General features: G+C 57.6%; 1 protein-coding gene across 1 annotated transcript in view; it reads right to left on the reverse strand.

Annotated features, from left to right (window-relative positions):
- The window catches only part of LOC112995890 (tenascin-X-like), a 38034-nt gene that overhangs the window by 699 nt on the left and 13455 nt on the right, over positions 1-23880 (reverse strand). Inside the window, exons 16-40 of the mRNA XM_064504437.1 lie at positions 23292-23588; positions 22168-22467; positions 21438-21737; positions 20314-20613; positions 19584-19883; positions 18452-18751; positions 17722-18021; positions 16598-16897; positions 15868-16167; positions 14736-15035; positions 14006-14305; positions 12887-13183; positions 10858-11154; positions 9581-9874; positions 8536-8835; positions 7977-8270; positions 6733-7026; positions 6132-6425; positions 4839-5132; positions 3741-3871; positions 3144-3276; positions 2357-2508; positions 1495-1591; positions 716-877; positions 80-243 (exon numbers count right to left, since the gene is read on the reverse strand). Of these exons, the coding sequence (XP_064360507.1) occupies positions 80-243; positions 716-877; positions 1495-1591; positions 2357-2508; positions 3144-3276; positions 3741-3871; positions 4839-5132; positions 6132-6425; positions 6733-7026; positions 7977-8270; positions 8536-8835; positions 9581-9874; positions 10858-11154; positions 12887-13183; positions 14006-14305; positions 14736-15035; positions 15868-16167; positions 16598-16897; positions 17722-18021; positions 18452-18751; positions 19584-19883; positions 20314-20613; positions 21438-21737; positions 22168-22467; positions 23292-23588 (6500 nt within the window). The remainder of the gene's footprint in view (positions 1-79; positions 244-715; positions 878-1494; positions 1592-2356; positions 2509-3143; positions 3277-3740; positions 3872-4838; positions 5133-6131; positions 6426-6732; positions 7027-7976; positions 8271-8535; positions 8836-9580; positions 9875-10857; positions 11155-12886; positions 13184-14005; positions 14306-14735; positions 15036-15867; positions 16168-16597; positions 16898-17721; positions 18022-18451; positions 18752-19583; positions 19884-20313; positions 20614-21437; positions 21738-22167; positions 22468-23291; positions 23589-23880) is intronic.

A 23880-nucleotide genomic window follows, 5' to 3' on the forward strand; every position in this document is an offset into this window, starting at 1 on the left:
GCCGTAGCCCCTATAGCCCCCATAGGGTCCCCCATAGCCCCCACAGCCCCCTATAGCCCCCGTAGGGCCCCAGCAGCACCTGGTGGTCCCAGGGGATGCCATAGCGCCCATTGAGGTTGGCATAGTGGCAGTTGCGGTACCACCAGGCGCCTGTGTAGGACACGGCGCAGAGACGGGAACGTCCCCGGGGGCCCCGGTCCCGCGTCGAGAAGGGGCTGCCCGCATGGTAGCCCATTGCGTCCCCTGCGACAGGCCGCTGCGTCACCGGTGCCACCAGCGTCACCGGTGCCACCAGTGCCACCACGACCCCAGACCCCCATATCTAGGAGACCGGGACTTCCAGGACCCCCATATCTCCATCATGGAGACACCAGACCTCCATACCTAGGAGACGGGGACCTCCAGGACCCCCATATCTCCATCACGGGGACACCAGACACCCATATCTAGGAGACGGGGACCTCCAGGACCCCCATATCTCCATCACGGGGACACCAGACACCCATATCTAGGAGACGGGGACCTCCAGGACCCCCATATCTCCATCACAGGGACACCAGACACCCGTATCTAGGAGACGGGGACCTCCAGGACCCCCATATGTATGGGACAGAGCCACCCAGGACCCACCCCAGGGGTTGGGGACCTCCAGGACCCCCCAGACCCCACCACGGGCTAGACGCCCCCTCCCACTGTGTCCCCCATGTCCCCGCACCGGCGGTGCCGCTGTAGGTGCCCAGGTGGAGGCGGAAGTCGTCCTCGGGGCCAGCGACGGCGAAGTCACGGTAGCGGGCGAAGGCGGCCTCGCCAGGCACCCGCAGGTCCACCCGCAGCTCCATGGGGCGCCCCCAGGTCAGGGCGTGCAGCGCCTCGTTGCCTGTGCCCGGACACCTGGGTCCCACAGGGTGCCCGGGGCCACCCGGACTCCTGGGACCCTCCCCAGACCCACCCAGATGCCTGGGTCCCTCCCAGGGGCCACCTAGACCCACCCGGATGCCTGGGTCCCTCCCAGGGGACACCCAGACCCACGTGGACACCTGGGTGCCTTCTAGGTGGCACCCAGACCCACCCGGACGCCTGGGTCCCTTAGGGCTGCCAGGGTGCCAGGGGCCTCCCCAAGGTCGCCCAGATGCCTGGGACCCACCCAGACGTCACCCGGACTGCTGGGTCCCTCCCAGGGGCCACCAGGACGCCTGGGTCCCTCAGGGCTACTGAAGCACCAGGGGCCTCCCCAAGGCCACCCAGACGCCTGGGTCTCTCCCAGGGGCCACCCAACCCCACCTGGACACCTGGGTCCCTTGGGGGCTATTCGGACACCCAGGGCCCTTCACAGGGCCACCTGGACACCTGGGTCCCTCCTCAGCCCTCCCAGCCGCCTGGCTCCCTCCCCAGGCCCCCCCAGCCACCTAGGCCCCTTGGATGGCTGGGCACCCCCCCCAATGCCTGCCCCCCCCCCCCCCCGCCACCTGGGCCCACGGCCGCCTGGGCCCTCACCAAGCCAGAACTCCTGGGAGAGGTTGCCGAAGCCGCGGGCGTACTCGTCCCAGCCCCGCCAGAAGTCAGTGAGGCCGTTCATGCGCCGCTGGAAAACCTGGGGGGGGGGGGGGGCTGGGGTCAGTGATTCCCCCCCCAAAATCGCCCATCACCCCCCCCCACAGGGCCCCCCATGATCCCCTGGGACCCCTCTGAAACCCCCCCCCGCCAGATCAACCCTCTTGGACCCCCCTCCCCAAGGACACCTGGGATCCCCCCCTCCATCACCCAGGGACCCCCCAGGACCCCCATTGTCCCCCAGAGACCCCAGCCCCCCCTGGGACCCCTATTGCTCCCCTGGGACCCCCCAAGTTGTCCCCCAGGACCCTCCCTGCCCCCCAGACCCCTATTGCCCCCCAGGGACCCCCCCAATAGCCCCCCTGCAACCCCCAGGGACCCCCCAGGACCCCGGATTGCCCCCCCATGACCCCCGGAACCTCCCTACACCCCCCCAGGGACCCCCCCTGAATTGTCCCCCTGGGACCCCTATTGCCCCCACCCCAGGGACCCCCTCGGACCCCCAGGAGCCCCCATTGCCCCACTGGGACCTGCCCTACACTCCCCAGGGACCCCCCCCAATTACCCCCTCTGGGACCCTCCTTGCCCCCCGGACCCCTATTGCCCCCCAGGGACCCCCCCAGGACCCCCAGTTGCCCCCCTGGGACCCCTCTTGCCCCCCAAGACACCCCCAGAACCCCCAGGAACCTCCCAACACCCCCCCCCAGGGACCCCTGTTGCCCCCCAGGATCCCTAATTGCCCCTGGGACCTCTATTGCCCCAGCACCCCCCATGCTCTCCCCCGGCCCCCCCGCCCCAGCCGCACCAGCCAGCCGCCACCATCAGTCTCCATGTCGCAGAACACGCGCAGGGGCCGCTCGGGGCGTCCGTCGAGGAAGACGAGGGTCTCGCGCGAAGGCCCCGGACCGTTGAGCTGCTCCTCGGCACAGTCCCGGGGGTACGGGATGGGCAGGGCCGCTGGGGGCACCGCGTGCCTTGGCACCCCAGGCCCAGGCATCCGGGAGCCCCCCCACCCCCAGCCTCCACCCTTGGGGGCCCAGGCATCTGGGGAGCCCAGGCGTCCCTGCCCTTGCCCCGCCAGCCTCCACCCTCAGGGGCCCAGGTGTCTGGACTCCCCCACCAAGGGATCCCTCCAATTGCCCCCCTGGGACCCCTATTGCCCCCCAGGAACCTCCCTACACCCCCCCCTAGGGCCCCCCCCCAGTTGCCCCCCCAAGACCCTCATTGCCCTGTTGGGACCCCCATTGCCTCCCCAGGACCCCTCAATTGCCCCCCTGGGATCCCTATTGCCCCCCAGGGATCCCCCAGGGACCCCTATTGGCCCCCTGGGCCCCCCCTACACCCCCCCAGAGACCCCCCCAACTGCCCCCCTGGGGCCCTCATTGCCCCCCTGGGACCCAAGCATCCGGGTGCCCTTGTCCCTCACCAAGGGGCCCAGGCGTCCAGGTGCCCCCCACCTCATAGGGACCCAGGTGTCCGGGTGGCTCCTCATCTCCCACCAAGGGACCCAGGTGTCTGGGTGCCCCCCAACCCGCAGAGGGACCCAGGCTTCCCCCCCCTCCCCTGCCCCGGAGCCCAGGCGTCCGGCTCACGGGTGGCGAAGGCAGCCTCCAGGGGGGCGCTGGGCTGCCCCCCACTCAGGGCCCACAGCTGCACCCGGTAGCGCCCGGCCGGCTCCAGCCCCACCAGCTCGTGGGTCGCCACCCCGGGGGGCAGCCGCAGCATCTGGGGGGATGGCAGGGTGTCACAGGGGTCCCCGGGAGGGGTGTTGGGGTGCCCAGGGAGATATTGGGGTGTCACTGGGGTCCCCAGGGGGATATTGGGGTGCCCAGGGGGATATTGGGGTGTCACTGGGGCCCCCAGGGGGATATCGGGGTGCCCAAGGGGGGTAATGGGGTGTCACTGGGGTCCCAAGGGGGATATTGGGGTGCCCAGGGGGGTAATGGAGTGTCATTGGGGTCCCCAGGGGGGTATTGGGGTGCCCAAGGGGATATCGAGGTGCCATTGGGGGATATTGGGGTGCCCAGGGGGGTACTGGGGTGTCATTAGGTGGTATTGGGGTCCCTGGGGGGTACTGGGGTGTCATTAGGTGGTATTGGGGTCCCTGGGCTTTGGGGGAATTGGGGGGGGTCAGGTTTGGGGGGGATTGGGTATTCGGGGAGTGGGTCAGGGGTCGGGTTTGGGGGTACCTGGGGGTCACCACTGGGGGGGCCGTAGGAGAGGAGGTAGCCATCGGGGGGGTCGCTGGGGGGGTCCCAGTGCAGCCGGGCGCTTCGGGGCGTCACCACCTCCACCCGGAGCCCCCGTGGGGCTGCTGGATCTGGGGGGTGGGGGGGTGCTCGTGTGGGTCGGGGGGTCCTGCCTCACCCCCCCCAGAGACCCCCAGACCCTTCCACAGAGCACTCAGAGACCCTGCAGTGCCCCACAGATGCCAGAGACTCCATAGACCCTATAGTGCCCCATAGACCCCATAGACTCCCCATAGACCCCACAGACCCCACAGATCCCCCATAGATCCCATATGGCCCTATAGGCTCCACAACATCCCATAGATCTCCATAAACTCCCCCCATAGACTCTATAGTGCCCCATAGATAGTGCCCCATAGACCCCACAGACCTCCATAGGCCCTATAGTGCCCATAGACTCATAGACCCCACAGAACCCCTATAGATCCCATAGACTGCATAACATCCCACAGATCCCCGTAAACTCCCCCAACAGACCCCACAGCACCCCATAGAGCGCCATAGACCCCCACAGACCCCATAGACCCCTCACAAACCCCCAAAGATTCCCCCATAGACTCATAGACACTACGAAACCCCACAGGGCCCCATAGTGCTCAATAGTCCCCCACGGACCCTATAGACCCCCACTGGACCCCATAGCACTCCACAGACCCCATCATGCCCAATAGGCCCCCACAGAGCCCATAGACCTATAGACTCCATACAGAGCCCATAGACCCCTCCCCATAGACCCCTGCAGACACCCCCATAGACTCCAGAGTGCCGCATAGACCCCATAGCACCCTCAAAACTCTCGCAGTGCCCCCCTATGGATCTTAGAGCCCTAGACACCCCATACACAAACAGCACCCCACAGACGCCACAGCACCCTAGAGATGCCAAAGGCTGCCCCATAGAGCCCCTTAGACACAGCAGGGACTGCCTGGGGGCATGGAGACATCAGAGACCCCACAGGCAAGAGGGACCAGGGGAAATGGAGATGTTGGGCACCCACCAAGGGACATGGAGATAACAGGGACCCACAGCCACCCTCACCTGTGACCACGTTGGTGGAGATGGGGCCCAGACGTTTCTGCCCCCACACCCCGTACAGGTTGAACTTGTAGAGGTGGGATGGGACCAGCTCAGGCACGGTCACCGTGTGGGACCCACCATCCACGGGCAGCACCTGGGGCTGGCCTTGTGCATCCTTGTACTGCACCGTGAAGGAGTCAAAGGTGCCCTCGGGGACGGTCCAGTTGAGCTGGACGGAGGTGGGTGTGACGTGGGAGGCCGTGAGCTCGCCCAGTTGGGGCTGGGATGGTTGTTCCTCCTCTGATGGAGCCAGGGCTGCAAAGGAGAAGACACAGTGCAGGGCCCGTTGGGGTCAGCCACCCACCCACCACCCGTCCTTCCATCCAGCTATCCATCCATCCATCCATCCATCCGTTCATACATTCATTATCTAATCATCTCACCCAACCATCCACACAGGAATCCATCCATCCATCTGTTTGTCCATTCATCCCTCCAGGTTTCCATCCATCCAATCACCCATTTCTCCATGCACTGTTTTCCATCTCTCCATGAATTCCTTCCCCCCTCCCTCCATCCATCCAAACAGTTCGATTCTCCATCCAACCATCCCAGCATCCATCCACCCAATCTTTATGCCACTTGCCAACCCAACCATCTACCCGTTTATCCACCTGTTCATCAATCAAATCATTCCTCCATTCATCAGTCTGTTTAAGCATCCAGCCGTTTGTTCATCTATCCTTCCACTCAACCATCTGTCCATCCATACGTCTATGTAATCATTCACCTATCTGTCCATCCTTCCACCCAACCAATCATCTGTCCATCCATGCATCCATCCATCCATGCAGCCACACTCCCATTAGACCAGCTTTTGTCCACACATCCATTCCTGCATCTATTTATCCATCCATCTCACAGTCCATTCTTTCACCCATCCATCCATCTCTTTATCTCTCCACCCAACTGTATGTCTACCGGCTGTACAACCATCAGTCCACTCATCCATTCATAGCTCCAGCCATCCTATTGCCCATTTCTCCATGCACCTTTTTGCACCTTAGTCCTTGATTCCATCTGTCCATCCAAACACACAATTTCCATCCATGCATCCATCCTTCCATCTGACCAAGCAATCCCTCATGCAGCCAGCCAGCCAGGCCATCATCCATCCATTTCTCCAACCTTGCATGCGCCCATCCCTCCATCCATCCCCAAGTCAGCACCAAGACCCAAGACCTGCAAACTCAGGGCAGCAGCTTGGGCCAAGGGCTCAGAAGGCACCGAGTTGGTGCCCGCAGCCACCCTCACCTGCGACAGCGTCGGTGGAGATGGGGCCCAGACGTTTCCGCCCCCACACCCCGTACAGGTTGAACTTGTAGCGGTGGGATGGAGCCAGATCAGGCACGGTCACTGTGCGGGACCCACCATCCACGGGCAGCACCTGGGGCTGGCCTTGCGCATCCTTGTACTGCACCGTGAAGGAGTCAAAGGTGCCCTCGGGGACGGTCCAGTCGAGCTGGATGGAGGTGGGTGTGACGTGGGAGGCCGTGAGCTCGCCCAGTTGGGGCTGGGATGGTTGTTCCTCCTCCCGTGGGGGCAGGGCTGCAACAGAGAGGTCACAATTGAGGGCGTGTTGGGGACAGACAGCCACCCACCCATCCTTACATCTATCCATCCATCCGTTCATCCATCCAAGTAATCCATCATCCAGCCATGCAACCAGGCACACATCCAGCTAGCCAGCCAACCAGCCAGCCAGCCAGTTGTCCACCCATCAAACCTTGCATGCACCCATCCCTCCATCCATCCCCATGTCAGCACCCAAGACCTCTTCCCCTGCCCAAGCTCCTGCCCTGAGTCAAACCCAGGGCCCAGAAGGGACCGAGTCAGTGCCTGCAGCCACCCTCACCTGTGACCGCATCGGTGGAGATGGGGCCCAGACGCTTCCGCCCCCACACCGCGTACAGGTTGAACTTGTAGCGGTGGGACGGCACCAGGTCAGGCACGGTCACTGTGCGGGACCCACCATCCACGGGCAGCACTTGGGGCTGGCCTTGCGCATCCTTGTACTGCACCGTGAAGGAGTCAAAGGTGCCCTCAGGGACAGTCCAGTTGAGCTGGACGGAGGTGGGTGTGACGTGGGAGGCCGTGAGCTCACCCAGTTGGGCCTGGGGTGATGCTTTCATCCCTGATGGAGCAGGGGCTGCAACAGAGAGGGCACAATTGAGGGCGTGTTGGGGACAGACAGCCACCCACTCATCCTTCCATCCAGCTATCCATTTGTTTACCTAATCATCCACCTATCAATCAACTCACCCAACCATCCACACAGCAATCCATCCATCTATCCCTTTGTCCATTCATCCCTCCAGGCTTCCATCCATCCAGTCACTCATTTCTCCATGCACTGTTTTCCATCCGTCACTGCGTGAATTCCTCCCTCCCTCTCTCCATCCATCCAAGCAGTTCAATTCTCCATCCAACCATCCATTCATCCCAGCGTCCATTTACCCAATCTTTACCCAAGCCCATTTGCCAACCTGACCAGCCACCCATGTATCCATCTGTTCATCAATCAAGTCATTCCTCCATTCATCAGTCTGTTTAAGCATTCAGCTGTTTGTCCATCCATTCTTCAACCATCCATCCATGCATGCATTTATCCATGCAGCCATGCTCCCATTAAACCAGCTTTTGTCCACACATCCATTCCTGCATCTATTTATCCATCCACTTCACAGTCCATCCTTTCACCCATCCATTCATCTCCTTATCTCTCCACCCAACTATCTACCCATCCGGTCATCCAACCATTGGTCCACTCATCCATCCCTAATTCCAGCCATCCAATTGTCCATTTCTCCAAGGAATCTTTTTGCACCTCTTAGTCCTTGATTCCATCCATCCATTCAATCATACAACTACCCATCCATCTATCCATCCTTCCATCCATCCTTCCATCCATCCTTCCATCCATCCAAGCAATCCATCATCCAGCCATGCAACCAGACACACATCCATCAATCCATCCATCCAACCTTGCATGTGCCGATCCCTCCATCCATCCCCAAGTCAGCACCCAAGACCTGCTCCTGCCCTGAGTCAAACCCAGGGCCCAGAAGAGACCGAGCCGGTGCCTGCAGCCACCCTCACCTGTGACAGCATCGGTGGAGATGGGGCCCAGACGCTTCCGCCCCCACACCCCGTACAGGTTGAACTTGTAGCGGCGGGATGGAGCCAGATCAGGCACAGTCACTGTGTGGGACCCACCATCCACGGGCAGCACCTGGGGCTGGCCTTGTGCATCCTTGTACTGCACCGTGAAGGAGTCAAAGGTGCCCTCGGGGACGGTCCAGTCGAGCTGGACGGAGGTGGGTGTGACGTGGGAGGCCGTGAGCTCGCCCAGTTGGGGCTGGGATGGTTGTTCCTCCTCTGATGGAGCCAGGGCTGCAAAGGAGAAGACACAGTGCAGGGCCCGTTGGGGTCAGCCACCCACCCACCCATCCTTCCATCCATCTATCCATCCATCCATCCATCCAAGTAATCCATCATCCAGCCATGCAACCAGACACACATCCATCAATCCATCCATCCAACCTTGCATGTGTCGATCCCTCCATCCATCCCCAAGTCAGCACCCAAGACCTGCTCCTGCCCTGAGTCAAACCCAGGGCCCAGAAGAGACCGAGTCAGTGCCTGCAGCCACCCTCACCTGTGACAGCATCGGTGGCGATGGGGCCCAGACGCTTCCGCCCCCACACCCCGTACAGGTTGAACTTGTAGCGGTGGGACGGCACCAGGTCGGGCACAGTCACTGTGCGGGACCCACCGTCCATGGGCAGCACTTGGGGCTGGCCTTGCACATCCTTGTACTGCACCGTGAAGGAGTCAAAGGTGCCCTTGGGGACAGTCCAGTCAAGCTGGACGGAGTTAGGTGTGACATGGGATGCCGTCAGCCCGCCCAGTTGGGGTTGGGATGCTGGTTCCTCCTTCAGCAGGGCTGCAGCTTGGGCTGCAACACAGCACAACGTCCTACTTGTCAATCTGCCCATCCATCCATCCATCTAACCATCCACCCTGCTATCAAATCAAACAACCTTCCACTCAACCTGCTGTCCATCCATCTAATCATCTGCCCACCCATCACCCTCCCAGTAATCCAGCTGATTCTCTACCCATCCTTCCCTCCATCCATTTACCCATCCATTTCTTGTCCACTACTCCATCCATTCATCCATCAAATAACCCCTTGTTCCATGAACCTTTTTCTATCCATCAGGCCTTGAATCCATCCCTCTATTGAACTATCCAGCCATCTAAGCCTTCCTTGATTCCTTCAGCCAGCCAATCAATCCATGCATTCTTTCATTTGGTTAGCAATGCAAGCATCCATCCATCCTTCCATTCCTCCACCCAACCATGCATCCATTAAACCATGCAATCAGTGAACCAGCCACACACTCATCCAAGCATCCAACCGACCATCCATCCATCCATCTATCCATCCATCCAGTCACCCAAACAGCCACACACTCATCCAACCAGTCCTCTTTCCATCCTTTCATCAGTTCAACCATGCATCCATGCCCCCAGCCCTCCAACCTTGCACACACCCATCCCTCCATCCATCCCCACATCTGCACCCAAGAGCTATTCCCATTTCTCAGATGGCCCAAGCTTGGCCCTGTCCAGGTTCCTGCCTCACTCCAAAACCAGTGCACAGAGAGGACAGGGACGATGCCCGCAGCCACCCTCACCTGTGATGGCATCAGTGGAGATGGGGCCCAGACGCTTCCGCCCCCACACCCCGTACAGGTTGAACTTGTAGCGGTGGGATGGAGCCAGGTCAGTCACGGTCACCGTGCGGGACCCGCCATCCATGGGCAGCACCTGGGGCTGGCCTTGTGCATCCTTGTACTGCACCGTGAAGGAGTCAAAGGTGCCCTCGGGGACGGTCCAGTTGAGCTGGATGGAGGTGGGTGTGACGTGGGAGGCCGTGAGCTCGCCTAGTTGGGGCCGGGATGGCGGTTCCTGCTCCTGTGGGGCTGGGTCTGCAATGGAGACAGCACAATGCAGGGCACACTGGGGACATACATCCATGCAGCCAGCCACACAGCCAGCTATCCACCTGTCCATCCACCCGCCCAACCACACAGTCAAATCTGCCCTTTGTCCCTCCAGGCTTCCACCCATCCAGTCACCCAGCTCTCCATGCACCATTTTCCATCCATCACTGTGTGACTCCATCCAACAATTCCTTTATCCATTCATCCCAGCATCCATCCAACCATTAATCATACAATTTTTAATCCACGCATCCATCAGTCCATCTGTCTATGAATTCATACATTTATCCATCCATCCAGCTATCCATTTGTCTGTCCATCCACCAATCCACCCAACCTTCCGCCCATTACATCTGGTATTTCTCCACCCAACCATTCATTCATCCACTCACTCATCCATCAGTTTATGCATCCATCCAACCAGCCAGCCAGCCATTTCTCCATCCATCCATCCACTCTTCCAGCCACCCAATCCCACATCTTTCCATTAACCTTTTCCGTCCATCAGGCTATGAATCTATCCATGCATTTGACCACGTGCCCATCAAACCATTCATTCATCCCCCAGACATCACTCCAAACACTGGTCAAGTCCATCCATGCTTCTGTCCACCCAGTCACCCATTTCTCCATCCACCTTTCTCCATCGCTTAATTCCACACTCCATCCATCCATCTAATTATCCATCCAAACATCCAATTATCCCTCCATCCATCCCTCAAAACAACCAATCATCCATCCATCCATCCATCCATCCAATCATACCTCCATCCAACCATCCCATCATCCATCCATCCCTCTGAACTTGCATGTACCCAGCTCTTTGTCTATCCTCCAGTTGATGCCCAAGACCTGCTCCCATTTCCCAGAAGGCCCGAGGAGTCCAGGATGGGCCCTGCCCAGGCTCCTGCCCAACTCTAAAACCAGAGCACAGAGAGGACAGGGATGGTGCCCACAGCTACTCTTACCTGTGACTGCATCGGTGGAAATAAGACCAACACGTTTCTGCTGCCAGATCCCGTACAGGTTGAACTTGTAGTGGCGGGCTGGAACCAGTTTGGGCATGGTCACCGTGCGGGACCTACCATCCACGCGCAGCACCTGGGGCTGGCCTTGTGCATCCTTGTACTGCACTGTGAAGAAGTCAAAGCTGCCCTCGAGGACAGTCCAGTCAAGCTGGATGGAGCTGGAGGTGATGTGGGAGGCTGTGACCTCCCCCAGGCGGGGCTGGGACGGCAGTTCCTCCTCTTCCGGTGGGGCTGGGGCTGCAAAGGAGAGGGCACAGTGCAGGGCACACTGGGGACAGACATCCTCTCAGCCAGCCAGCCATCAATCCATCCGTCTGTTCACCTATTTAATCATCCACCCACCAGTCAACTCATTCAACTCACATCCACCCACCCAACCACACGTTCAACCATCTACCCGGTTGTCCATCCATCCATCCATGCTTCCATCCATCTATCCATCAGGTGGTCCCCCCATCCACCCATCTATGAAACCACCCTTCCAGCCCACCAGCCAGCCTTGAAACAGTACAGCCAACCATCCCTCCAACCCTACATCTACACCATACATTTCGTCCACTTGTCCATCCTTCCACCCACCACTATCCATGCAGTCATCCATCTAATCATCCAATCATCAGTCAGCTCACCCAACCATCCATCCTAGTAGCCAGCTATATATCCCTTAATCCAGATTTTTGTTCACTCATCCTTTCATAGATCTACTTATCTATGAGCTTGTTAGTTGATTCATCAATCCATCCATTTCTCTATCTGTCCATCCATCCATCTATCCATTCATCCAAGAACCCATTTTGCCATGCACTTTTCTCCATCCATCAGGCCTTGAATGGATTCATTTATCCAGCTATCAACCATCCATCTATCCATGCAACCCTATAACCACCCACCCTTTCATCCAACCATACAATTGACAAACCATCCAATCAGCAAAACAGCTAATCATCCAGCCAACCACAGTCATCCATCCATCCATCAATTTCCATCCATCAGTTCTTGAATCCATCCCTCCAACCAACCATTAAATTATCCATCCATTCAGCCATCTTTCCATCCTATACATCCCTCACCCAACTGGCCAAAAAACGCATCAACCACTGATACATCCATCTATCTACCCACGCATCCAGTCCAACACCCAACCAACCCTCCAATATTGCATGCACCCGCCCTTCCATCCATCGTCAATTGGTGGGCATACCAGGGACAGACAGCCACACATCCAGCTAGTCATCCGTCCAACCATCTGACCATGTGTTCATCCATCTCATCCACCATCAGTTGCTCATCCACCACCACTCACCCACATATGCACCCATCCATTCTCCCGTTCCTTCAGCCATTTGGCCATACGACTGCTCATCCATCCATTTAGCCGGTTGTCATTCCACTCAGCCAGCCAGCCACCAGTTTGTCTCTCCATCCATCCATCTGTCCAGCCAGACAGCCAGGCTTCCTTCCATCCCATCACCCACCTCTCCAAGCACATCCATCCATTCATTCATCAGGCCATGGATCCATGAATCCAGGCATCTGACCATCCATACAAACATTTAACCATCCAATTGTTCATCCAAGCATCTGTACTTCCATTCAGCCATTAAAACATCTTCCCATCCAACCATCTTTCCAACCATCCATCCAACCATCCAAAAACCCATCCAGGCATCCGATCAACCAGCCACCCATCCAGCCAGCTTTTTTATCCAGCTATCTTTCCATCTACTGCCCAGCCAGCCAACATGACACCCATCCATCCAGCCACCCAACCTTTCATACAACCATCCATCCATCTATTCCTCCCTCCATCCCCCCACCCTTGCATGCACCCATGACCAATTCAGGGGCCAGGAGCTGTTCCTGTTCCTCAGATGGCCCAAATGGACAAGGATGGACCCTGCCAGGGTCCTGACCCACTCCAAAATGAATGCACAGAGGGGACAGAAATGATGCCTGCAGCCACCCTCACCTGTGACGGCGTCGGTGGAGATGGGGCCCAGACGCTTCCGCCCCCACACCCCGTACAGGTTGAACTTGTAGCGGCGGGACGGTGCCAGGTCAGGCACAGTCACCATGTGGGACCCACCATCCACGGGCAGCACCTGGGGCTGGCCTTGCGCATCCTTGTACTGCACCGTGAAGGAGTCAAAGGTGCCCTCGGGGACGGTCCAGTCGAGCTGGACAGAGGCGGGGGTGACGTGGGAGGCCGTGAGCTCGCCCAGTTGGGGCTGGGATGCTGGTTCCTTCTCCTCTTGTGGGGCTGGGGCTGCAACGGAGAGGACACAGAGCAGGGTAAACCGCGATGTGGACGTTGACCTACCTGTCCATCCATCCACTTACCTGTCCATACATGAGTCCATCCATACACCCTTCCCCTCAGCCAGCCAGCCAGCCACCTAAGCATCCACCCATCAACCAACTCAATGATCTGTCTGCCCATCCATTTTTTCATTCCTCCAGCCCTTTGTCCAGACAGCCACTCACCCCTCCATCCTCATCCATCTGGTTGACACTCCACTCAGCCAGTAAGCAACCAGTCTGTCTGTCCATCCATCCATCCATCCATCCATCGATCTACTAGCCATCCAGCCAGACAGGCTTCCTTCCATCCAACCATCCAGCCTTCCAATCACCTTTTTCCATCCATCAGGACATGGATCCATGAATCCAGGACTCAAACAACCCATACATTCATTTAACCATCCAATTATTGATCCATCCATCCATGCTTCCATCCATCCATTTCAACATCTCCCCATCCAACCATCTTTCCAACCATCCATACATGAATCAAAACATCCATCCAATGATCCGCCCAAGGGACCAAACCTCCATTCAGCTTTCTTTCCATCTACTAGCCCCTCAGCCACCCAGCCATCATATCTTTCATGCAACTACCCATCCATCTATTCCTCTCTCCATCCTTCCATCCTTGTATGCGCCCATGGCCATCACCAATTCAGCACCCAAGATCTGTTCCCATTTCTCAGACAGCCCAAATGGACAAGGATGGACCCTGCCAGGGTCCTGACCCACTCCAAAATGAATGCACAGAGGGGACAGAAATGATGCCTGCAGCCACCCTCACCTGTGACTGCGTCAGTGGAGATGGGGCCCAGACGCTTCCGCCCCCACACCCCGTACAGGTTGAACTTGTAGCGGTGGGACGGCACCAGGTCAGGCACGATCACTGTGCGGGACCCACCATCCATGGGCAGCACCTGGGGCTGGCCTTGCGCATCCTTGTACTGCACCGTGAAGGAGTCAAAGGTGCCCTCGGGGATGGTCCAGTTGAGCTGGACGGAGGTGGGGGTGATGTGGGAGGCCATGAGCTCGCCCAGTTGGGGCTGGGAAGGTGGTTCCTCCTCCTCCTCCTGTGGGGCTGGGGCTGCAACGCAGAGGGCACAGTGCAGAAGGGATGTACAGTGGGGATAAAAATCCACCCATCCGTCCATCCAATTAACCATCCATCTGCTCATGTAACCATCCTCCTGTCCAGCTCTTCACCCATCCATCCATGTCAACTTTCACCATAAATTAAACCACCCAAATATCCACCCATGCGCCCTTTCATTCTGCTCTTTGAGCACCTGTACAATCACCCATCCATCCATCCATCAATCCCTTCATCAAACCACCCATCCAACCCTCCAACCTTCCATCCACCCATCCCTCCAGCCTACACAATTCAGCACCCAGGACCTCTTCCCATTTCCCCAATAGCCCAAATGGACCAGGAGGGGCCATGACCACACTCTTGCCCCACTGCTAACCAAAGGCCCAGAGGGGACAGGAACGATGCCTGCAGCCACCCTCACCTGTGACGGCATCAGTGGAGATGGGGCCCAGACGCTTCCGCCCCCACACCCCGTACAGGTTGAACTTGTAGCGGCGGGATGGAGCCAGGTCAGGCACAGTCGCCGTGTGGGACTCGCCATCCACGGGCAGCACCTGGGGCTGGCCTTGCGCATCCTTGTACTGCACCGTGAAGGAGTCAAAGGTGCCCTCGGGGACGGTCCAGTCGAGCTGGACGGAGGTGGGTGTGACGTGGGAGGCCGTGAGCTCGCCCAGTTGGGGCTGGGATGCTGGTTCCTTCTCCTCCTCCGGTGGGACTGGGGCTGCAATGGAGAGGGCACAATGCAAAAGAGATGCACAGTGGGGATAAAAATCCACCCATCCGTCCCTCCAACCATCTATCAGCCCATCAATTTACCCACCCAGACATCGCTCCATACCTCCATGCATTCAGCTCATCACCCCTCCCTCTGTCACTTCCCCAAACATCCACCAACCTATCCATCCACCCATCTGCCCATCCATCCATCTCTCTAATCAGCCACCCATCAACCAACTCACCCATCTGCCACCCAACCATCCTCCCATTCTTCCACCTGTTTGTCCACACAACCACTCATCCCTCCATTTTTCCATCCCTTGCTCACTCCACTCAGCCAACCAGACACCAGTCTGTCTCTCCATCCATCCAAACATCCAGCCACCCACCAATTTCTCCAGACAGACAGGCTTTCTTCCATCCAATCAACCATCATTCCAGCACATCTATCCATCCATGCAACCATAGATCCATGAATCAGCCCATCCAACCACCCATACATTCATTTAATCTTCCAGTTATTCATCCAACCTTCCGTGCTTCCCTCCATTGGTCCAAATACCTTCCCATTCAAAGATCTTTCCAACCACCCATCCAACCATCCAACCATCCAAATATCCACCAATATCTTCCAAGCAAGCAACTGTCCAACCTTTCGTTCGGCCATCCATTCTCCTTCCTGTCACTCACCCACAACCATCACCAGTTCAGCACCCAAGAACAGTTCCCATTTCCCAGACAGCCCAAACAACAAGGATGGACCCTGTCAGGGCTCCTGACCAACCCCTAAACCAGTGCACAGATGGGACATGCATGGCACCTGCAGCCACCCTCACCTGTGACCACGTCGGTGGAGATGGGGCCCAGACGCTTCCGCCCCCACACCCCGTACAGGTTGAACTTGTAGTGGCGGGATGGAGCCAGGTTGGGCACAGTCACTGTGCGGGACTCGCCATCCATGGGCAGCACCTGGGGCTGGCCTTGTGCATCCTTGTACTGCACCGTGAAGGAGTCAAAGGTGCCCTCGGGGACGGTCCAGTCGAGCTGGACGGAGGTGGGGGTGATGTGGGAGGCCATGAGCTCGCCCAGTTGGGGCTGGGAAGGTGGTTCCTCCTCCTCCTCCTGTGGGGCTGGGGCTGCAACGCAGAGGGCACAGTGCAGAAGGGATGTACAGTGGGGATAAAAATCCACCCATCCGTCCATCCAATTAACCATCCATCTGCTCATGTAACCATCCTCCTGTCCAGCTCTTCACCCATCCATCCATGTCAACTTTCGCCATAAATCAAACCACCCAAATATCCACCCATGCTCCCTTTCATTCTGCTCTTTGAGCACCTGTACAATCACCCATCCATCCATCCATCAATCCCTTCATCAAACCACCCATCCAACCCTCCAACCTTCCATCCACCCATCCCTCCAGCCTACACAATTCAGCACCCAGGACCTCTTCCCATTTCCCCAATAGCCCAAATGGACCAGGAGGGGCCATGACCACACTCTTGCCCCACTGCTAACCAAAGGCCCAGAGGGGACAGGAACGATGCCTGCAGCCACCCTCACCTGTGACGGCATCAGTGGAGATGGGGCCCAGACGCTTCCGCCCCCACACCCCGTACAGGTTGAACTTGTAGCGGCGGGATGGAGCCAGGTCAGGCACAGTCGCCGTGTGGGACTCGCCATCCACGGGCAGCACCTGGGGCTGGCCTTGCGCATCCTTGTACTGCACCGTGAAGGAGTCAAAGGTGCCCTCGGGGACGGTCCAGTCGAGCTGGACGGAGGTGGGTGTGACGTGGGAGGCCGTGAGCTCGCCCAGTTGGGGCTGGGATGCTGGTTCCTCCTCCTCCTCCGGTGGGACTGGGGCTGCAATGGAGAGGGCACAATGCAAAAGAGATGCACAGTGGGGATAAAAATCCACCCATCCGTCCCTCCAACCATCTATCAGCCCATCAATTTACCCACCCAGACATCGCTCCATACCTCCATGCATTCAGCTCATCACCCCTCCCTCTGTCACTTCCCCAAACATCCACCAACCTATCCATCCACCCATCTGCCCATCCATCCATCTCTCTAATCAGCCACCCATCAACCAACTCACCCATCTGCCACCCAACCATCCTCCCATTCTTCCACCTGTTTGTCCACACAACCACTCATCCCTCCATTTTTCCATCCCTTGCTCACTCCACTCAGCCAACCAGACACCAGTCTGTCTCTCCATCCATCCAAACATCCAGCCACCCACCAATTTCTCCAGACAGACAGGCTTTCTTCCATCCAATCAACCATCATTCCAGCACATCTATCCATCCATGCAACCATAGATCCATGAATCAGCCCATCCAACCACCCATACATTCATTTAATCTTCCAGTTATTCATCCAACCTTCCGTGCTTCCCTCCATTGGTCCAAATACCTTCCCATTCAAAGATCTTTCCAACCACCCATCCAACCATCCAAATATCCACCAATATCTTCCAAGCAAGCAACTGTCCAACCTTTCGTTCGGCCATCCATTCTCCTTCCTGTCACTCACCCACAACCATCACCAGTTCAGCACCCAAGAACAGTTCCCATTTCCCAGACAGCCCAAACAACAAGGATGGACCCTGTCAGGGCTCCTGACCAACCCCTAAACCAGTGCACAGATGGGACATGCATGGCACCTGCAGCCACCCTCACCTGTGACCACGTCGGTGGAGATGGGGCCCAGACGCTTCCGCCCCCACACCCCGTACAGGTTGAACTTGTAGCGGCGGGATGGAGCCAGGTTGGGCACAGTCACTGTGCGGGACTCGCCATCCATGGGCAGCACCTGGGGCTGGCCTTGTGCATCCTTGTACTGCACCGTGAAGGAGTCAAAGGTGCCCTCGGGGACGGTCCAGTTGAGCTGGACGGAGGTGGGGGTGATGTGGGAGGCCATGAGCTCGCCCAGTTGGGGCTGGGAAGGTGGTTCCTCCTCCTCCTCCTGTGGGGCTGGGGCTGCAACGCAGAGGGCACAGTGCAGAAGGGATGTACAGTGGGGATAAAAATCCACCCATCCGTCCATCCAATTAACCATCCATCTGCTCATGTAACCATCCTCCTGTCCAGCTCTTCACCCATCCATCCATGTCAACTTTCACCATAAATTAAACCACCCAAATATCCACCCATGCGCCCTTTCATTCTGCTCTTTGAGCACCTGTACAATCACCCATCCATCCATCCATCAATCCCTTCATCAAACCACCCATCCAACCCTCCAACCTTCCATCCACCCATCCCTCCAGCCTACACAATTCAGCACCCAGGACCTCTTCCCATTTCCCCAATAGCCCAAATGGACCAGGAGGGGCCATGACCACACTCTTGCCCCACTGCTAACCAAAGGCCCAGAGGGGACAGGAACGATGCCTGCAGCCACCCTCACCTGTGACGGCATCAGTGGAGATGGGGCCCAGACGCTTCCGCCCCCACACCCCGTACAGGTTGAACTTGTAGCGGCGGGATGGAGCCAGGTCAGGCACAGTCGCCGTGTGGGACTCGCCATCCACGGGCAGCACCTGGGGCTGGCCTTGCGCATCCTTGTACTGCACCGTGAAGGAGTCAAAGGTGCCCTCGGGGACAGTCCAGTCGAGCTGGACGGAGGTGGGTGTGACGTGGGAGGCCGTGAGCTCGCCCAGTTGGGGCTGGGATGCTGGTTCCTCCTCCTCCTCCGGTGGGACTGGGGCTGCAATGGAGAGGGCACAATGCAAAAGAGATGCACAGTGGGGATAAAAATCCACCCATCCGTCCCTCCAACCATCTATCAGCCCATCAATTTACCCACCCAGACATCGCTCCATACCTCCATGCATTCAGCTCATCACCCCTCCCTCTGTCACTTCCCCAAACATCCACCAACCTATCCATCCACCCATCTGCCCATCCATCCATCTCTCTAATCAGCCACCCATCAACCAACTCACCCATCTGCCACCCAACCATCCTCCCATTCTTCCACCTGTTTGTCCACACAACCACTCATCCCTCCATTTTTCCATCCCTTGCTCACTCCACTCAGCCAACCAGACACCAGTCTGTCTCTCCATCCATCCAAACATCCAGCCACCCACCAATTTCTCCAGACAGACAGGCTTTCTTCCATCCAATCAACCATCATTCCAGCACATCTATCCATCCATGCAACCATAGATCCATGAATCAGCCCATCCAACCACCCATACATTCATTTAATCTTCCAGTTATTCATCCAACCTTCCGTGCTTCCCTCCATTGGTCCAAATACCTTCCCATTCAAAGATCTTTCCAACCACCCATCCAACCATCCAACCATCCAAATATCCACCAATATCTTCCAAGCAAGCAACTGTCCAACCTTTCGTTCGGCCATCCATTCTCCTTCCTGTCACTCACCCACAACCATCACCAGTTCAGCACCCAAGAACAGTTCCCATTTCCCAGACAGCCCAAACAACAAGGATGGACCCTGTCAGGGCTCCTGACCAACCCCTAAACCAGTGCACAGATGGGACATGCATGGCACCTGCAGCCACCCTCACCTGTGACCACGTCGGTGGAGATGGGGCCCAGACGCTTCCGCCCCCACACCCCGTACAGGTTGAACTTGTAGCGGCGGGATGGAGCCAGGTTGGGCACAGTCACTGTGCGGGACTCGCCATCCATGGGCAGCACCTGGGGCTGGCCTTGTGCATCCTTGTACTGCACCGTGAAGGAGTCAAAGGTGCCCTCGGGGACGGTCCAGTCGAGCTGGACGGAGGTGGGGGTGATGTGGGAGGCCATGAGCTCGCCCAGTTGGGGCTGGGAAGGTGGTTCCTCCTCCTCCTCCTGTGGGGCTGGGGCTGCAACGCAGAGGGCACAGTGCAGAAGGGATGTACAGTGGGGATAAAAATCCACCCATCCGTCCATCCAATTAACCATCCATCTGCTCATGTAACCATCCTCCTGTCCAGCTCTTCACCCATCCATCCATGTCAACTTTCACCATAAATTAAACCACCCAAATATCCACCCATGCTCCCTTTCATTCTGCTCTTTGAGCACCTGTACAATCACCCATCCATCCATCCATCAATCCCTTCATCAAACCACCCATCCAACCCTCCAACCTTCCATCCACCCATCCCTCCAGCCTACACAATTCAGCACCCAGGACCTCTTCCCATTTCCCCAATAGCCCAAATGGACCAGGAGGGGCCATGACCACACTCTTGCCCCACTGCTAACCAAAGGCCCAGAGGGGACAGGAACGATGCCTGCAGCCACCCTCACCTGTGACGGCATCAGTGGAGATGGGGCCCAGACGCTTCCGCCCCCACACCCCGTACAGGTTGAACTTGTAGCGGCGGGATGGAGCCAGGTCAGGCACAGTCGCCGTGTGGGACTTGCCATCCACGGGCAGCACCTGGGGCTGGCCTTGCGCATCCTTGTACTGCACCGTGAAGGAGTCAAAGGTGCCCTCGGGGACGGTCCAGTCGAGCTGGACGGAGGTGGGTGTGACGTGGGAGGCCGTGAGCTCGCCCAGTTGGGGCTGGGATGCTGGTTCCTTCTCCTCCTCCGGTGGGACTGGGGCTGCAATGGAGAGGGCACAATGCAAAAGAGATGCACAGTGGGGATAAAAATCCACCCATCCGTCCCTCCAACCATCTATCAGCCCATCAATTTACCCACCCAGACATCGCTCCATACCTCCATGCATTCAGCTCATCACCCCTCCCTCTGTCACTTCCCCAAACATCCACCAACCTATCCATCCACCCATCTGCCCATCCATCCATCTCTCTAATCAGCCACCCATCAACCAACTCACCCATCTGCCACCCAACCATCCTCCCATTCTTCCACCTGTTTGTCCACACAACCACTCATCCCTCCATTTTTCCATCCCTTGCTCACTCCACTCAGCCAACCAGACACCAGTCTGTCTCTCCATCCATCCAAACATCCAGCCACCCACCAATTTCTCCAGACAGACAGGCTTTCTTCCATCCAATCAACCATCATTCCAGCACATCTATCCATCCATGCAACCATAGATCCATGAATCAGCCCATCCAACCACCCATACATTCATTTAATCTTCCAGTTATTCATCCAACCTTCCGTGCTTCCCTCCATTGGTCCAAATACCTTCCCATTCAAAGATCTTTCCAACCACCCATCCAACCATCCAAATATCCACCAATATCTTCCAAGCAAGCAACTGTCCAACCTTTCGTTCGGCCATCCATTCTCCTTCCTGTCACTCACCCACAACCATCACCAGTTCAGCACCCAAGAACAGTTCCCATTTCCCAGACAGCCCAAACAACAAGGATGGACCCTGTCAGGGCTCCTGACCAACCCCTAAACCAGTGCACAGATGGGACATGCATGGCACCTGCAGCCACCCTCACCTGTGACCACGTCGGTGGAGATGGGGCCCAGACGCTTCCGCCCCCACACCCCGTACAGGTTGAACTTGTAGCGGCGGGATGGAGCCAGGTTGGGCACAGTCACTGTGCGGGACTCGCCATCCATGGGCAGCACCTGGGGCTGGCCTTGTGCATCCTTGTACTGCACCGTGAAGGAGTCAAAGGTGCCCTCGGGGACGGTCCAGTCGAGCTGGACGGAGGTGGGGGTGATGTGGGAGGCCATGAGCTCGCCCAGTTGGGGCTGGGAAGGTGGTTCCTCCTCCTCCTCCTGTGGGGCTGGGGCTGCAACGCAGAGGGCACAGTGCAGAAGGGATGTACAGTGGGGATAAAAATCCACCCATCCGTCCATCCAATTAACCATCCATCTGCTCATGTAACCATCCTCCTGTCCAGCTCTTCACCCATCCATCCATGTCAACTTTCACCATAAATTAAACCACCCAAATATCCACCCATGCTCCCTTTCATTCTGCTCTTTGAGCACCTGTACAATCACCCATCCATCCATCCATCAATCCCTTCATCAAACCACCCATCCAACCCTCCAACCTTCCATCCACCCATCCCTCCAGCCTACACAATTCAGCACCCAGGACCTCTTCCCATTTCCCCAATAGCCCAAATGGACCAGGAGGGGCCATGACCACACTCTTGCCCCACTGCTAACCAAAGGCCCAGAGGGGACAGGAACGATGCCTGCAGCCACCCTCACCTGTGACGGCATCAGTGGAGATGGGGCCCAGACGCTTCCGCCCCCACACCCCGTACAGGTTGAACTTGTAGCGGCGGGATGGAGCCAGGTCAGGCACAGTCGCCGTGTGGGACTCGCCATCCACGGGCAGCACCTGGGGCTGGCCTTGCGCATCCTTGTACTGCACCGTGAAGGAGTCAAAGGTGCCCTCGGGGACGGTCCAGTCGAGCTGGACGGAGGTGGGTGTGACGTGGGAGGCCGTGAGCTCGCCCAGTTGGGGCTGGGATGCTGGTTCCTTCTCCTCCTCCGGTGGGACTGGGGCTGCAATGGAGAGGGCACAATGCAAAAGAGATGCACAGTGGGGATAAAAATCCACCCATCCGTCCCTCCAACCATCTATCAGCCCATCAATTTACCCACCCAGACATCGCTCCATACCTCCATGCATTCAGCTCATCACCCCTCCCTCTGTCACTTCCCCAAACATCCACCAACCTATCCATCCACCCATCTGCCCATCCATCCATCTCTCTAATCAGCCACCCATCAACCAACTCACCCATCTGCCACCCAACCATCCTCCCATTCTTCCACCTGTTTGTCCACACAACCACTCATCCCTCCATTTTTCCATCCCTTGCTCACTCCACTCAGCCAACCAGACACCAGTCTGTCTCTCCATCCATCCAAACATCCAGCCACCCACCAATTTCTCCAGACAGACAGGCTTTCTTCCATCCAATCAACCATCATTCCAGCACATCTATCCATCCATGCAACCATAGATCCATGAATCAGCCCATCCAACCACCCATACATTCATTTAATCTTCCAGTTATTCATCCAACCTTCCGTGCTTCCCTCCATTGGTCCAAATACCTTCCCATTCAAAGATCTTTCCAACCACCCATCCAACCATCCAAATATCCACCAATATCTTCCAAGCAAGCAACTGTCCAACCTTTCGTTCGGCCATCCATTCTCCTTCCTGTCACTCACCCACAACCATCACCAGTTCAGCACCCAAGAACAGTTCCCATTTCCCAGACAGCCCAAACAACAAGGATGGACCCTGTCAGGGCTCCTGACCAACCCCTAAACCAGTGCACAGATGGGACATGCATGGCACCTGCAGCCACCCTCACCTGTGACCACGTCGGTGGAGATGGGGCCCAGACGCTTCCGCCCCCACACCCCGTACAGGTTGAACTTGTAGCGGCGGGATGGAGCCAGGTCAGGCACAGTCACCGTGCGGGACCCACCATCCACGGGCAGCACCTGGGGCTGGCCTTGTGCATCCTTGTACTGCACCGTGAAGGAGTCAAAGGTGCCCTCGGGGACGGTCCAGTTGAGCTGGACGGAGGTGGGGGTGACGTGGGAGGCCGTGAGCTTGCCCAGTTGGGGCTGGGTTGCTGGTTCCTTCTCCTCCTGTGGGGCTGGGGCTGCAACGCAGAGGGCACAGTGCAGAAGGGATGTACAGTGGGGATAAAAATCCACCCATCCGTCCATCCAATTAACCATCCATCTGCTCATGTAACCATCCTCCTGTCCAGCACTTCACCCATCCATCCATGTCAACTTTCGCCATAAATCAAACCACCCAAATAGCCATCCATGCTCCCTTTCATTCTGCTCTTTGACCACCCGTACAATCATCCATCCATCCACGCATCTTTCCATAAATTCATCCATCTATCCATCAATTGCTTCATCAAACCACCCATCCAACCCTCC

Source organism: Dromaius novaehollandiae, unplaced genomic scaffold, assembly GCF_036370855.1.
Source record: "Dromaius novaehollandiae isolate bDroNov1 unplaced genomic scaffold, bDroNov1.hap1 HAP1_SCAFFOLD_33, whole genome shotgun sequence".
In the NCBI taxonomy this organism is placed as follows: domain Eukaryota; kingdom Metazoa; phylum Chordata; class Aves; order Casuariiformes; family Dromaiidae; genus Dromaius; species Dromaius novaehollandiae.